Genomic DNA, 14,715 nt, shown 5'->3' on the forward strand with positions numbered 1-14,715 from the left:
GCGTTGTAAGAAAAAAATAGAAAACTAGGGTAGATGTTAAAAGAGATATACTTTAGATTGTGGGGATTCACAAAGGCCTCTCTGAGGAGGTGACGGGCTAAGATACAAAGGATGAGAAGGAGCCAGTGAGGCAGAGCTGGCGGAAAGTATTCCATGCAGAGGTGACAGTGTGTACAAAGGCCTTCAGACTAGAGATTTCTCTGCAGAATAAGGGAGAGTGCAGAGGAAGATGAAGTTAAAGAGTCATGAGGTTAAAGATCATGCCAGGCTTCATAGGCATTTTTTTATTTTTTATTTTTGAGACAGGGCCTTGACTTCCTGGGCTCAGGTGATTCTCCCACCTTAGCTTCCAGAATAGCTGGGACTACAGGCATGTGCCATCACTCCCGGCTAATTTTTTATATTTTTTTGTAGAGATGGGATCTCACCATGTTGCCCAGGCTGGTCTTGAACTCTTTGGCTCAAGCGATCTGCCCGTCTCGGCCTCCCAAATTGTTCATAAGCCATCTTAAGAAGTTTGAATTTTATTTTGCATGCAATGGGAAACCTTTGAAGGGCTTTAGATAGTTGAGTGGCTGATCCTATTTGTCACTTTGCCTTACTTCATGAAGAGTGAAATGGACTGAGTGAGATGGAAGGGATGTGTGCATCTGTATCTCTCAGGAGGCTGTTGTTCAGTACAGGCAAGAGATGATACTAGCACCAAGAGATGATACTAGCACCAACCAGGAAGGTGCTGGTGGATGTGGAGAGAAAGCCAGCTGATTCCAAGAAACACTGGACAGTAGAGCTGACAGGACTTAATGATGGGTTGAAAGTAGGAGATGAGGTAGAGGGAGCTATCAAGACCATTTTACTAATTTAAAAAGAATTTTTTATAATAGCACTGGCCAAAGCTTTACATAGATTGATAGATGTAAATAATGTACTTAATTTTAAAAGAAATAGATACTTCCAAAATATGCTTGCAAAATAGTTATTTAAATGAGTTAATATTAATAGTTGATAATAGTTAATAGTTAACAATAAAGTTAATAGCCTAAATTTTTGTTTATACTGTTCACTTACTTAACATGCTAACAAAGGTAAGCTTCAGCTGGGTTCTGATTCAGTGAAATAAAAATCTCAATTTAATAAGAGTTTGCTGTATTTTGAAATTATTTAGTGTGAGATGATTGTCCAGTGAACACGGAATTCTAAAATTTTTTCCTGATTATAAAGGTATTGCAGTTATGGGGACTTACATAATAATCATCCATATTTTATTTCTTTTCAGTCTTTTATCTTCAGCTTTTTTACACTTCTATACAGACTCTTGAGAAATTTTTACATTTGTTTAAATCTCTATGCTAAAAACTGTTAGAAATAAGAGACAGAGTATTAAGTTATTACTTCTATGTCAGTACTCAATTTATTGGTTGACTATCTTCATATTAAAACTAATTAGGAAACTAGTGTAGTAGTCAGTGAAATTGTCTAGAGTCACACAGAGTCTTGCTTCCACAAACTCCTAGTATGACCTTGGGCGAGATATTTAAATTTTCCATGATTCAGTTTCCTTATCTATAAAATTGGGATAATTATACTTTTTACTTTATATGTTTTGAGGATTAGATTAAAGGATATAAAGAGGCTGGGCATGGTGGCTCATGCCTGTAATCCTGGCACTTTGGGAGGCCGAGACAGGTGGATCATGAGGTCAGGAGATTGAGACCATCCTGGCTAACATGGTGAAACCCCATCTCTACTAAAAATACAAAAAATTAGCCAGGTGTGGTGGCGGGCGCCTATAGTCCCAGCTACTCGGGAGGCTGAGGCAGGAGAATGGCGTGAACCCGGGATGCAGAGCTTGCAGTGAGCCGAGATCGCGCCACTGCACTCCAGCCTGGGCGACAGAGCAAGACTCCGTCTCAAAAAAAAAAAAAAAAAAAAAAAAGTATATAAAAAGTTTAGAACAGTGCATGGCCCATAGTAAGTGCTATATAAAGTCGGCTATTATTAATACTATGTTTATTATTAATAATTTACAAGTTGCCTGTACTATTATAGAATGACAGCTTATTTGTGCTTGCTATTATTAGTTTTCATAAACTTTTATAAAGTATGATTTCCTACATATAATAAGCATAAAAGTATAAAATATGCATGGAGTGCTTAGATAACTCCCACATTTCACTTTTATTTTTAAAAAACTGATAGAATATAGAATACTTATTAAAATTATAGACATTGTCTTAATAAATCAGTGTTGTTCTTCTCTGTTAATTATATATTGGGGTTTGGGGAGATTAGATTTCAGAAGCAGGGAAAGACCTTCTTTACAAGCAGTTGAGTGGTAGACTACAACTTGTAAATAAATTACGCCAGGAAGCTCTGGATCTAGAACTGCAGATGGAAAAGCAAAAGCAGGAAATTGCCGAAAAGCAGAAGGAGATTAAGGACCTGCAAATAGCCATAGATAGCCTGGATTCCAAAGACCCAAAACATGTGAGTAAATTAAGAAATTTTGACTTGTTCTGTCTACATATTACATGTCTCATCATTGTTAGCATCAGAGTCCAGAGTCCTTTCTGAAAGTCTGTTTTAGTTTGATGTACAAATTTAAGTGATATATACATACAGTCAGCCCTCCATATCCATGGGTTCTGCATCTGTGGATTTAACCAACTGCAGATCACATATGTCAGGGAAAAAAACGATGGTTGTGTCTGTACTGAACATGTACAGTTTTTTTCCATTGTTATTATTCCCTAAACAAGACAGTATAACAACTATTCACATAGCATTTATACTGTATTAGGTATTATAAGTAATCTAGAGATGATTTTAATATATAAGAGGATGTCCATAGGTTAAATACAAATATTATGCCATTTTATAGAAGGGACTTGAGCATCAGTGGATCTTGGTATCTGCAGGGAATCCTGGGATGAATCCCCCATGGATACTGAAGGAAAACTATACATATATGTGTGTATATATAATTTATATATGTGTATATGTATGTGTATTATATGTAAATATGTGTGTGTGTGTATATATATGTATACACACACACACACACACACACACACACATATGGAATGTGTATGTCTGAAACAAAACAACCCAGGGCTTGAAGAAGGTAGCTTTCAGTAAATGATGGCCGCATGGTATATTTATTTTTTTTTAAGTGGTTGAATTTCATTGTATTGCAGAGCAAGAGAGATTTGCTCCTTACCTTTCTCTCTCCTTGCCTTTTTTTCATCTTTCTTTCTCTCTCTCTTTTTTTTTTTTTTTTTTGCTCTGTCGCCAGGCAGATTGCAGTGGCGCAATCTCGGCTCACTGCAACCTCCGCCTTCCAGGTTCAAGTGATTCTCCTGCCTCAGCCTCCCGAGTAGCTGGGACTACAGGCACCCACCATCATGCCTGGCTAATTTTTGTATTTTTAGTAGAGACGAGGTTTCACCATGTTGGCGAGGATGGTCTTGATCTCCTGACCTCGTGATCCACCCACCTCAACCTCCCGAAGTGCTGGGATTACAGGCGTGAGCCACCATGCCCTGCCGAAGTGATTCTCCTGCCTCAGCCTCCTGAGTAGCTGGGATTACAGGTGCGTGCCACCACGCCCAGCTAATTTTTGTATTTTTACTAGAGATGGGGTTTCTCCATGTTGGTCAGGCTGGTGTCAAACTCCTGACCTCCTGATCTGCCTGCCTTGGCCTCCCAAAGTGCTGGGATTACAGTCGTGAGCCACCACGCCCAGCCCTTCATCTTTCTTAAGAGCAGAAAAAGCTGAAGGGGGTTCCGAGTCCTTTTTCTACCTCTTCTATTTAATCCTTTATGCAAATTTTCCACTGAACGTATTTGTTTTTTCATATTGTTTTGTTTTGTCCTTAAAAAAGGAAACATTTCTCTGCAATGTTTCTTCCTGAGATATGGCTAGATATGGTCAGGTGGCCGGATACGGCCAGGCTCTTGTCTCTGTCTCTACTCTAAGAAGTTGTACTAATTACTTATATTTTAGCTAATATTCCTAAAATACAAGGAAAAATATCTTCTACATATTTTCCTGGTATATCCTTTTTTTAAAGAACTTTAAGATCTCTGGATTAGTAGAAATCATAGAATTTAACATAGTAAGGATATTGTAATTGCTTTAAGTACTTGACAAGTTGTTTAACTATTCCTTTAAGCATTTTAGTACATATCATACATATTTTTTTGTGGGCCAGCTAATTTCAATAAAGGATAACCTTATGACAGATATAAGGTCTTTTCTAACAAAAGCCTAAAAATTGAAACCAAAGTATTAACATTGAAACCAAAAGTAGTCTTGATTATTTTAAATAATTTTGAGGAAAAATGGGGTATTTTAAGTAATGTATAATGTCAATAATATCTTACTTTATTGCATATGTTTGTTCAATCTCCCACCCATGTAAGGCCCCTGAAGACATGAACTCTATCCTACTGGTATCTGTATCCCCAGGGACCAACCAGCCCTGTGTTTATGAATGCTTGCATCGTAGAAGGGAGGAAGGAAGCAGCTTATAGATCCTACCCAAAACTCCTTTGCTTCCCTTTCCAGTTCTGTGATCTATGAGTCTAATTAGTAGCTGGATTATGTGTTTGCTTTCAACAAATGACTGTTACATTTCTGGCAGACAGAGAGTTCAATTCCCACTGGATTTCTGTAGAGAATTATATATAGAAAGGAGGTAAATGAGACATGGGAATGGCATCCAAATTTTGAAGTTAGCTAAAATCAACCTGTGCAGTGGGGATGAAACATACAAACCAGATTTGAATTTCCTTTTTAATTTTATTAAAACTACTAATAATTCTTAAGTTTGCAGCCTTAGTCCCAGCATCAGAGGACATCTCTTTTAAGTTTATCCAGGGGGAACATCTTTTTCTGATTCACAAAGTTTCATATTGGCTAGTGTTTGGCATCCCATTTTAGGCTACAAAATGTAAGCCTTTAAGCAGAAGAGAAATAATCGAGTGAGATGCCTGCATATTTTTCTATAGGTATAGGTAGACTTTTATTTAATTAATTTTTATGTAATCAAATGAAGTATCTTTCTGAATAGCCAATAGAATTTAAAAGTAAAAGCTTCACTTTGATGAGATATTATAGAAAACAACATATTAAGTGCCCACAATGTGTCGTACATTGTGCTGTATTTTCCATGTTCTGGTGAGGAACTTAATTTAACATCTATCCATTTTTCTTTCAATTTGCAGAGGATGAAAATGTGATATAGAAATATTAAGTGAATTGCCCCCAAGTCATTGTTTTAGAAAGAGGTGGAGCCCTTGCTTATGCTACCACAATGACCCTCTCCTCACAAAGCAATTAAAGGTCTAAAGAGATTATTTTAAAATTAGGTCAGAACTAAGCCTAGGCAGGTTTTCAGCAAATATAAGCATTTAACTAGGTTTCAAATTCACAGACTATTTTAGTTATAAAATTATTCATAGAAGCACAAATTATCACTGGAGCAAACATAATGAAGATTTGTATTGCTTTTCTCTATTGGGAAATGCCCTATTGGAAGCAAAAGGTAACTGTTCGCTAGAGGGAACGAGCTGTAGTGATCTCTTGCAAAGTTTGGGCGTGATTGGCCCCCGGGAGCTTCCTGTGTTATGATTTAACTCGCGGAGGGTGGGGCCTGCCCGCAGAGGCTGCTGGTGATTGGATGGGCGGGGCCGCCGCTCACTCTTGGCCAAGAATGTGGTTTGAGGCTCTGCGAAGTTACAGAGGCTCGGAGGCGCCTGCAAAAATGTGGCTGTCAGAGAGGGAAGTGCACATGAATTTGAAGACAGCATTAGAAAGCGTTCCGCCCACAGTTTCTCTGTTCTCAACGGCTCAGGTTTAACAGGATAAATTTTAAGTTAAGGTATGATCATTTTTTCTCTCTCTGTACAAAGGACTTAAAAGGAGGAGGAGTCAGAGATGTAAGTTCCTGTTTTTACAATAACTCTTTTGTGAGCTCCACGGTTGTAAATCGCAGAATCTACTTTTGTTCCCATGTGTTTAATGTACACCACTGGCATATTGAACCAGATTTTTATCCTGCGTATAAAGGTTTCGGTGGAATTTTTAATGATGAATTTTAAAGATTTATTGATATGAGTGCAGTCTTTTAAGAAATTATTTCTTGAGCCATAAAAATCCGAAATTTAATTAGAATGTAAGCTGTTATATGTAGTTAACTTTTCAAAAAGATTTAAAATGGGTATTTTGGGAGTGTAGGGAAAAGAGTTTGCAAAATACCATAAAGCTTTACTAGTAGTAAATTAAAAACCTTCCAATTAAGCTGCCACTCTTTTGTTCATCAGAAATGAAGAGACGTTTCTTTCTTGTATTTGGGGTAAGCAAATACATAAAATTGAGTAAAATTCTTTTATAATTACATGGGTCTTAGACTTGAGATCATTGGTGTTCATTTTTCTGACTGATACTGTTCCCTCTTTCGATAACTTTCTCTTCATTTATTGTTGTATTCCTCTGATCCTGTGGGTACCAACTTAAGAGTCATGAAGGTGTGAGTGGGAGGGCAAAGGTTCTCTGGGGAATTATTTTGTCTCCATATGAACAGTTGCCTCAGGAGACATGCAAGTCATTTGATGGATCTGAAATTCAGTTTTCTCATGTTTAAAAGGAAGGGTTAGACTAGATCATTGGCTCTTGATTTGCTTTCCCTAGCACACCTGAGAAATACAATCCACTCTTTTCAGTTAACAGTAGTTCCCTAATGCCATGACTTCAGGGTGCGGGAGGGTGTGTAGGTGTGTGAAAGCTCTGTTTTCCACCATGGGTAAGTGTAGTTGTAGAGGGGTATACCTCATTAGGGCCCTCCATTTTGAGACTCACCGGGCTAAGTGGTCTTTGAGGTCCCTGTCAGCTCTCAGTTTATTGAAAAGCCAAATGTTTGTTTGTATAAGAGATTGAAAGTAAATTTGAATTTCAAGTATTTTATCTGTTTCATACCTCTATTTTCCTCTAAGAAACCTTTTTTAAAAAGTACATTTAATTTTTTTATTAAAAAGGCATTACTTTTCTACTATAAAAGTTTTTTAAATATAAAAATACTCATTGCAAAAGGAAAAAATCCCCATGTAATCCTTCCCCCCAGGTATAATTCTTGTTAACATTTTGGGATATAGTTTTTAAGTCTTTTTCTATAGATACATGCCATAACCAACTAACTTTGGAAACCTTTTTTAAAAGACACATTTTAGGCTGGGTACGGTGGCTCATGCCTGTAATCCCAGCAATTTGGGAGGCCAAGGCCGATGGATCACTTGAGGTCAGGAGTTCGAGATCAGCCTGGCCAACATGGTGAAACTCCCGTCTCTACTAAAAAAACAACAAAATATAAAAACAAACAAACAAAAACCCGGGTGTGGTGGCCCGCACCTGTAGTCCCAGGTACTTGGGAGGCTGAGGCAGGAGAATTGCTTGAACCCAGGAGGCGGAGGTTGCAGTGAGCTGAGATCGTGCCTCTGCACTCCAGCCTGGGTGACGGAGTCAGACTCCATCTCAAAAAAAAAAAAAAAAAAAAAAGAGAGAGAGAGACACAATTTAATGCAACGCAAATAACACTGACCTACCTAGCTGTGCCCTTGGAAAAACCACTTAACCTCTTTGATCCTCAGTTTTCTCACCTGTAAAATGGAAATGATTTCTGTATCAAGTTATCCTGAAATTTAAATGAAAACTACCCATGTGAAAACAATATAGGGCCTGACACAATTAGATGCAAATTATTATATTTATTTTCTATTCTTCCTTTAAAAATGTTGTTAAGGATTATTATTTTTAAAGGAGTTTAAGGAACTTGGAGTTTTGTTGATTTTTTTTTTAAAATTCAGTCCCATATGAAGGCTCAAAAGAGGGGTAAAGAACAACAGCTTGACATTATGAACAAGCAGTACAAACAACTTGAAAGTCGTTTGGATGAGATACTTTCTAGAATTGCTAAGGAAACGGAAGAGATTAAGGACCTTGAAGAACAACTTACTGAAGGTAAGACTTTCAGTATGATTTAAGGTAAATCAGTGTTATTGCTGGTAAAAGAAACATTATAAAGACAAGCATTAATCCAGATAGTAGCTAAATACAGTTCACCTATTAGTACTAGTATTTGATAGGGAAATATTTACAGGATACCCAAAAGTATTTAATGCAATTTTGAGAGTTTTGTTTTTGTTTTGTTTTGTGGCATTGATGCCTAGTGAGTCAGGTCATTCCAGTCAGTAGGCCAGAAGTCAATACATGATCATGATAAGCTCTGGCATGTGATTGTCTATGGCATAAAATCCATTCAGGAGCAAAGCACCCATTGGCATCAGGAAATTCAGTGTCTGGTTATAAGAAGAAAGAGTTTTAGGATCTACTTTTGCAATGCAGATTTAAACTGTGACATATCCATAATAGTGGAAAAGGAAGACAATAGGCCGTAGTGGTTTTTACACATAGGGCTCAGTGTAAAAAGATCCTACTCTCTGTTTTGCTACTGTCAGCTGTGTCACCTTGGACAAGTTGTTTTTATCTCAATCATTAGTTGTTGGGAGAATTAAATGAGCTAGTATTCATAGGCCAGGAGTGGTGGCTCATGCCTGTAATCCCAACACTTTGGGAGGCTGAGGCGGGCATATCACTTGAGCCCAGGAGTTCGAGATCAGCATGGGCAACATGGCGAAACCCCGTCTCTACAAAAAAAAAAAAAAAAAAAAAAAAAATTAGCCAGGCGTAGTGGTACGTGTGCCTGTGGCACCATCTGCTTGGGAGGCTGAGGGTGGAGGATCACCTGAGCTCAGGGAGGTTGAGGCTACAGTGAGCTGTGATTGTGCCACTGTACTCCAGCCTAGGTGACAGAGTGAAACTTTGTCTGAAAAAAAAAAAAAAAGAAGAGAGAGATAGTGTTCATAAAGTTCCTGGCACATAGTGCATATCCAGTACTGTACATGGGGTGTGTGTGTGTTTTAAGTGTTTAGGTTACATGTTTATGTTGCCAGTCTTGGATTCATCTTATATACTGGGTGGTTTTGTTCTGTGTATTTAGCAGCAAGAACTCACAGTTTTGCTACATATTTTTTATTTTATTTGTAAAACTTTTTTTTTTTTTTTTTTTTTTTTTTTTGAGACGGAGCCTCGCTCTCTCACCCAGGCTGGAGTGCAGTGGCGTGATCTCGGCTCCACTGCAACCTCCGCCTCCCTGGGTTCAAGTGATCCTCCTGCCTCAGCCTCACAAGTAGCAGGGACTACAGGCACGTGCCACCATGCCCGGCTAATTTTTTGTATTTTTAATAGAGATGGGGTTTCACTGTGTTAGCCAGGATGGTCTCGATCTCCTGACCTCATGATCCGCCTGTCTTGGCCTCCCAAAGTGCTGGGATTACAGGCTTGAACCACTGCACCCGGCCGAAATTAACCTTTTTACAGCATGAATCAGGCATTTTATAAGCATTGCCCCCTAAATGTACTATTTTTATTTTATACCTGCTTAATAGTCCTTTACTATCTATAATAGGAAGAAAATTTAACATTATGTTTTGAAAAAGATAAATGATAGGAAAGAATTGAAAGCTTAGAATTTCACTCTTGGCTTATAACAAAATGCTGAGGAGACAATGCAGTAGTTTAAAAAGATATATTATTACCCTTTTTGCATCTTGCTTAGGCCAGATAGCAGCAAATGAAGCCCTGAAGAAGGATTTAGAAGGTGTCATCAGTGGGTTGCAAGAATACCTGGGGACCATTAAAGGCCAGGCAACTCAGGCCCAGAATGAGTGCAGGAAGCTGCAGGATGAGAAAGAGACATTGTTGCAGAGATTGACAGAAGTCGAGCAGGAGAGAGACCAACTGGAAATAGTTGCCATGGATGCAGAAAATATGAGGAAGGTATGATTTTTTTCCTGCCTATTTTCCTTAGCTTCATAAGTAGATAATGTCCAAATTAAGTTAGTTGGAGGAGGTAACAGTACATTTTTAAGTGGGAAAAAGTATTAGTGGCTATATGGTGATTTTTTTCTTTTAACAGTTGGGCTTTTTTTTTTTCTTCTTTAGCTGTGATACATTTGGAATTATTATTTTTTCTTTGCTCAGAAAAGGAAGATTATTTAAGCTGCATTTCTATCCCTGAAAGGTATTGTTGCCAAATAACTCTAAAGAATATGAAATGGTAGCTATTACAAATACTGTATTAAATGTTCATATTTTATTTGTGCTGAAAAATTGAGCACAGAATGGTTTTTCTTATTCTTGTTACTGGATAATTTTAACATTATTTTATAGCTAACAAGACAGACATATTGTTTTAAATTATATCCTTATGAACCTGATTTGTTACACATTCGTTTGGAGATTTCCCTTGCTCTATTTTAGTTGTTTGGAAAATGTTATCTTACATGAGAACTAGAGATTTCCAAACTTCTTGCTCAGTAGAGCTGGCTCCAGAAATTGAATTAATATATTTTAATATTATGAAATATCTCAGGCATATTAAAAAAATCACAAATAATATTTAACATCATGTACTGACAACCCAGCTTAAGAAATAAAACATTATAGATACATTTGAAATCCTCTGTCTACTCCCTTCCAGAAGTAACAAAGTTCTGAATATGGTTATTATTTCCCTGCACCTCTATTCTTTTATTATATATGTAAACATCCATAAGCAATATATAGTATTGTCCATGATTTTAAGACTTACACAAAATGTATCATAGTGTACATATTTGGCCACTTTCTTTCTTCCTTCATGTTTATGTTTTTGTTTGTTTGTTTTGGTTTTTTTTGAGACGAAGTTTCGCTCTTGCTGCCCAGGCTGGAGTGCAATGGCGCAATCTCGGCTCACTGCAACCTCCGCCTCCTGGGCTGAAGCGATTCTCCTGCCTCAGCCTCCCAAGTAGCTGGGATTACAGGCATTCACCACCTGCCCGGCTAATTTTGTATTTTTAGTAGAGATGGGGTTTCTCCATGTTGGTCAGGCTGGTCTCGAACTCCCAACCTCAGGTGACCTGCCCGCCGTGGCCTCCCAAAGTGCTCGGATTACAGGTGTGAGCCACAGTGCCTGGCCTATGTTTTCGAGAATTATGCACACTGATAGATGTAGTTCTACTTTGTTCATTTTTACTGATATATGTACCATCCTGCTTTATGGACATACCACAAATTTATTATTTACTTGTTCTCTTTTTGGGGGGCATTTAGGTGATTTCCAGTGTTATGCTATTGCTGAGCATAACATTCTTGCACACATCTTGAACACATGGAGACTATGCTCAGAAGCAGAACTGTGGGTCAGAGAGTATGTCCATCCTTCATTAAGTTCAGTAGATATTGTCAAATTACTTTTCATAGTGAGTTTATCAGCTTCTACTCCCACCAGCAATGTGGGGGCTACCATTCTGCCACATCCTTGCCAACGCTGTAGTGTTGTCCAACTTTTTTTTAAAGCTTTTATTTTGAAATAACTTCAAACTTGCAGGAAAGTTGCAAGAGGAATACAAATAACTCACATTTGCCTTTCACCCAGAGTCACCAATTACTATTTTAACACGTTTGCTTTATCTCCTCATATAATTTTATACTATTTTAACATATTTGCTTTATCTCCTCATATAATTTCATGTAATTTCTACATGATTTTATTTACTTATATATTTTATATATGTAAAATATATTATAAAATATAAAATATATATTTTATATACTTATATATTTCTCCTCATATAAAATCATGTAATTTCTACATGATTTTATATACTTTTTAATTATTATTATACTTTAAGTTCTAGGGTACGTGCAGATTTGTTACATAGGTATACATGTTTCACGTTGGTTTGCTGCACCCATTAACTCGTCATTTACATTAGGTATTTCTCCTAATGCTATCCCTCCCCCAGCCCTCCACCCATGACAGGCCCCAGTGTGTGATGTTCCCTGCCCTGTGTCCAAGTGTTCTCATTGTTCAATTCCTACCTATGAGTGAGAACATGCGGTGTTTGGTTTTCTGTCCTTGTGATAGTTTGCAAAGAATGATGATTTCCAGCTGCATCCATGTCCCTGCAAAGGACATGAACTCATCCTCTTTTATGGCTGCATAGTATTCCATGGTGTATATGTGCCACATTTTCTTAATCCAGTCTATCGTTGATGGACATTTGGGTTGGTTCCAAGTTTTTGCTATTGTGAATAGTGCCGCAATAAACATACATGTGCATATGTCTTTATAGTAGCATGATTTATAATCCTTTGGGTATATACCCAGTAATGGGACTGCTGGGTCAAATGGTATTTCTAGTTCTAGATCCTTGAGGAATCACACACTGTCTTCCACAATGGTTGAACTAGTTTACAGTCCCACCAACAGTGTAAAAGTGTTCCAATTTCTCCACATCCTCTCCAGCATCTCTTGTTTCCTGACTTTTTAATGATCGCCATTTTAACTGGTGTGAGATGGTATCTCATTGTGGTTTTGATTTGCATTTCTCTGATGGCCAGTGATGATGAGCATTTTTTCATGTGTCTTTTGGTTGCATAAATGTCTTCTTTTGAGAAATGTCTATTCATATCCTTTGCCCACTTTTTGATGGGGTTGTTTTTTTCTTGTAAATTTCTTTAAGTTCTTTGTAGATTCTGGATGTTAGCCCTTTGTCAGATGGGTAGATTGCAAAAATTTTCTCCCATTCTGTAGGTTGCCTGTTCACTCTGATGGTAGTTTCTTTTACTGTGCAGAAGCTCTTTAGTTTAATTAGATTCCATTTGTCAATTTTGGCTTTTGTTGCCATTGCTTGTGGTGTTTTAGTCATGAAGTCCTTGCCCATGCCTATGTCCTGAATGGTATTGCCTAGGTTTTCTTCTAGGGTTTTTATGGTTTTAGGTCTGACATTTAAGTCTTTAATCCATCTTGAATTAATTTTTGTATAAGGTGTAAGGAAGAGATCTGGTTTCAGCTTTCTACATATGGCTAGCCAGTTTTCCCATCACCATTTATTAAATAGTGAATCCTTTCCCCATTTCTTGTTTTTGTCAGGTTTGTGAAAGATCAGATGGTTGTAGATGTGTAATATTATTTATTTCTGCAGTCTCTGTTCTGTTTCATTGGTCTGTATCTCTGTTTTGGTACCAGTACCATGTTGTTTTGTTTACTGTAGCCTTGTAGTATAGTTTGAAGTCAGGTAGCGTGATGCCTCCAGCTTTGTTCTTTTGGCTTAGGATTGTCTTGGCAATGCGGTCTCTTTTTTGGTTCCATATGAACTTTAAAGTAGTTATTTCCACTTATGTGAAGAAAGTCATGGGTAGCTTGATGGGAATGGCATTGAATCTATAAATTACCTTGGGCAGTATGGCCATTTTCACGGTATTGATTCTTCCTATCCATAAGCATGGAATGTTCTTCCATTTGTTTGTGTCCTCTTTTATTTTGTTGAGCTGTGGTTTGTAGTTCTTGAAGATGTCCTTCACATCCCTTGTAAGTTGGATTCCTAGGTATTTTACTCTCTTTGTTGCAATTGTGAATGGGAGTTCACTCATGATTTGGCTCTCTGTTTGTCTATTATTGGTGTATAGGAATGCTTGTGATTTTTGCACATTGATTTTTGTATCGTGAGACTTTGCTGAAGTTGCATATCAGCTTAAGGAAATTTTGGCTGAGACAATGGGGTTTTCTAAATATACAATCATGTCATCTGCAAACTGAGACAATTTGACTTCCTCTTTTCCTAATTGAATACCCTTTATTTCTTTCTCTTGTCTGATTGCCCTGGCCAGAAATTCCAACACTATGTTGAATAGGAATGGTGAGAAAGGGCATCCCTGTCTTGTGCCAGTTTTCAAAGGGAATGCTTCCAGATTTGCCCATTCAGTATGATATTGGCTGTGGGTTTGTCATAAATAGCTCTTATTATTTTGAGATACGTGCCATCAATACCTAATTTATTGAGAGTTTTTAGCATGAAGGACTATTGCAGTTTGTTGAAGGCGTCTTCTGCATCTATTGAGATAATCATGTGGTTTTTGTCATTGGTTCTGTTTATGTGATGGATTATGTTTATTGATTTGTGTATGTTGAACCAGCCTTGCATCCCAGGGATGAAGCCAACTTGATCATGGTGGATAAGCTTTTTGATGTGCTTCTGGATTCAGTTTGCCAGTATTTTATTGAGGATTTTCACATCTATGTTCATCAGGGATATTGGTCTAAAATTCTCTTTTTTTGTTGTGTCTCTGCCAGGCTTTGGTATCAGGATGATGCTGGCCTCATAAAATCAGTTAGGGAAGATTCCCTCTTTTTCTATTCATTGGAAGAGTTTCAGAAGGAATGGTACCAGCTCCTCTTTGTACCTCTGGTAGAATTCGGCTGTGAATCCATCTGGTCCTGGAGTTTTTTTGGTTGGTAGGCTATTAATTATTGCCTCAATTTCAGAGCCTGTTATTGGTCTATTCAGAGATTCAACTTCTTCCTAGTTTAGTCTTGGGAGGGTGTATGTGTCCAGGAATTTATCCATTTCTTCTAGATTTTCTAGTTTATTTGCATAGAGGTGTTTATAATATTCTCTGATGGTAGTTTGTATCTCTGTGGGATTGGTGGTGATATCCTCTTTATCATTTTTTGTTGCGTCTATTTGATTCTTCCCTCTTTTCTTCTTTGTTAGTCTTGCTAGCGGTCCATCTATTTTTCTTTTCAAAAAACCAGCTCCTGGATTCACTGATTT

At 37.6% G+C, this 14,715-nt stretch overlaps 1 protein-coding gene across 14 annotated transcripts in view; it reads left to right on the forward strand.

Moving 5' to 3' along the window:
• The window catches only part of CNTRL (centriolin), a 103,041-nt gene that overhangs the window by 38,135 nt on the left and 50,191 nt on the right, over positions 1-14,715 (forward strand). For 11 of the 14 annotated variants that reach the window (XM_054520555.2, XM_024252857.3, XM_063714025.1 and 8 more), the window contains 3 exons: positions 2,293-2,487; positions 7,864-8,017; positions 9,675-9,895. In XM_054520555.2, the coding sequence (XP_054376530.2) occupies positions 2,293-2,487; positions 7,864-8,017; positions 9,675-9,895 (570 nt within the window). The remainder of the gene's footprint in view (positions 1-2,292; positions 2,488-7,863; positions 8,018-9,674; positions 9,896-14,715) is intronic. The other 3 variants (XM_063714024.1, XM_054520557.2, XM_054520561.2) reach the window with 2 other exon arrangements.

This window comes from Pongo abelii, chromosome 13 (genome assembly GCF_028885655.2).
Source record: "Pongo abelii isolate AG06213 chromosome 13, NHGRI_mPonAbe1-v2.0_pri, whole genome shotgun sequence".
Taxonomy (NCBI): domain Eukaryota; kingdom Metazoa; phylum Chordata; class Mammalia; order Primates; family Hominidae; genus Pongo; species Pongo abelii.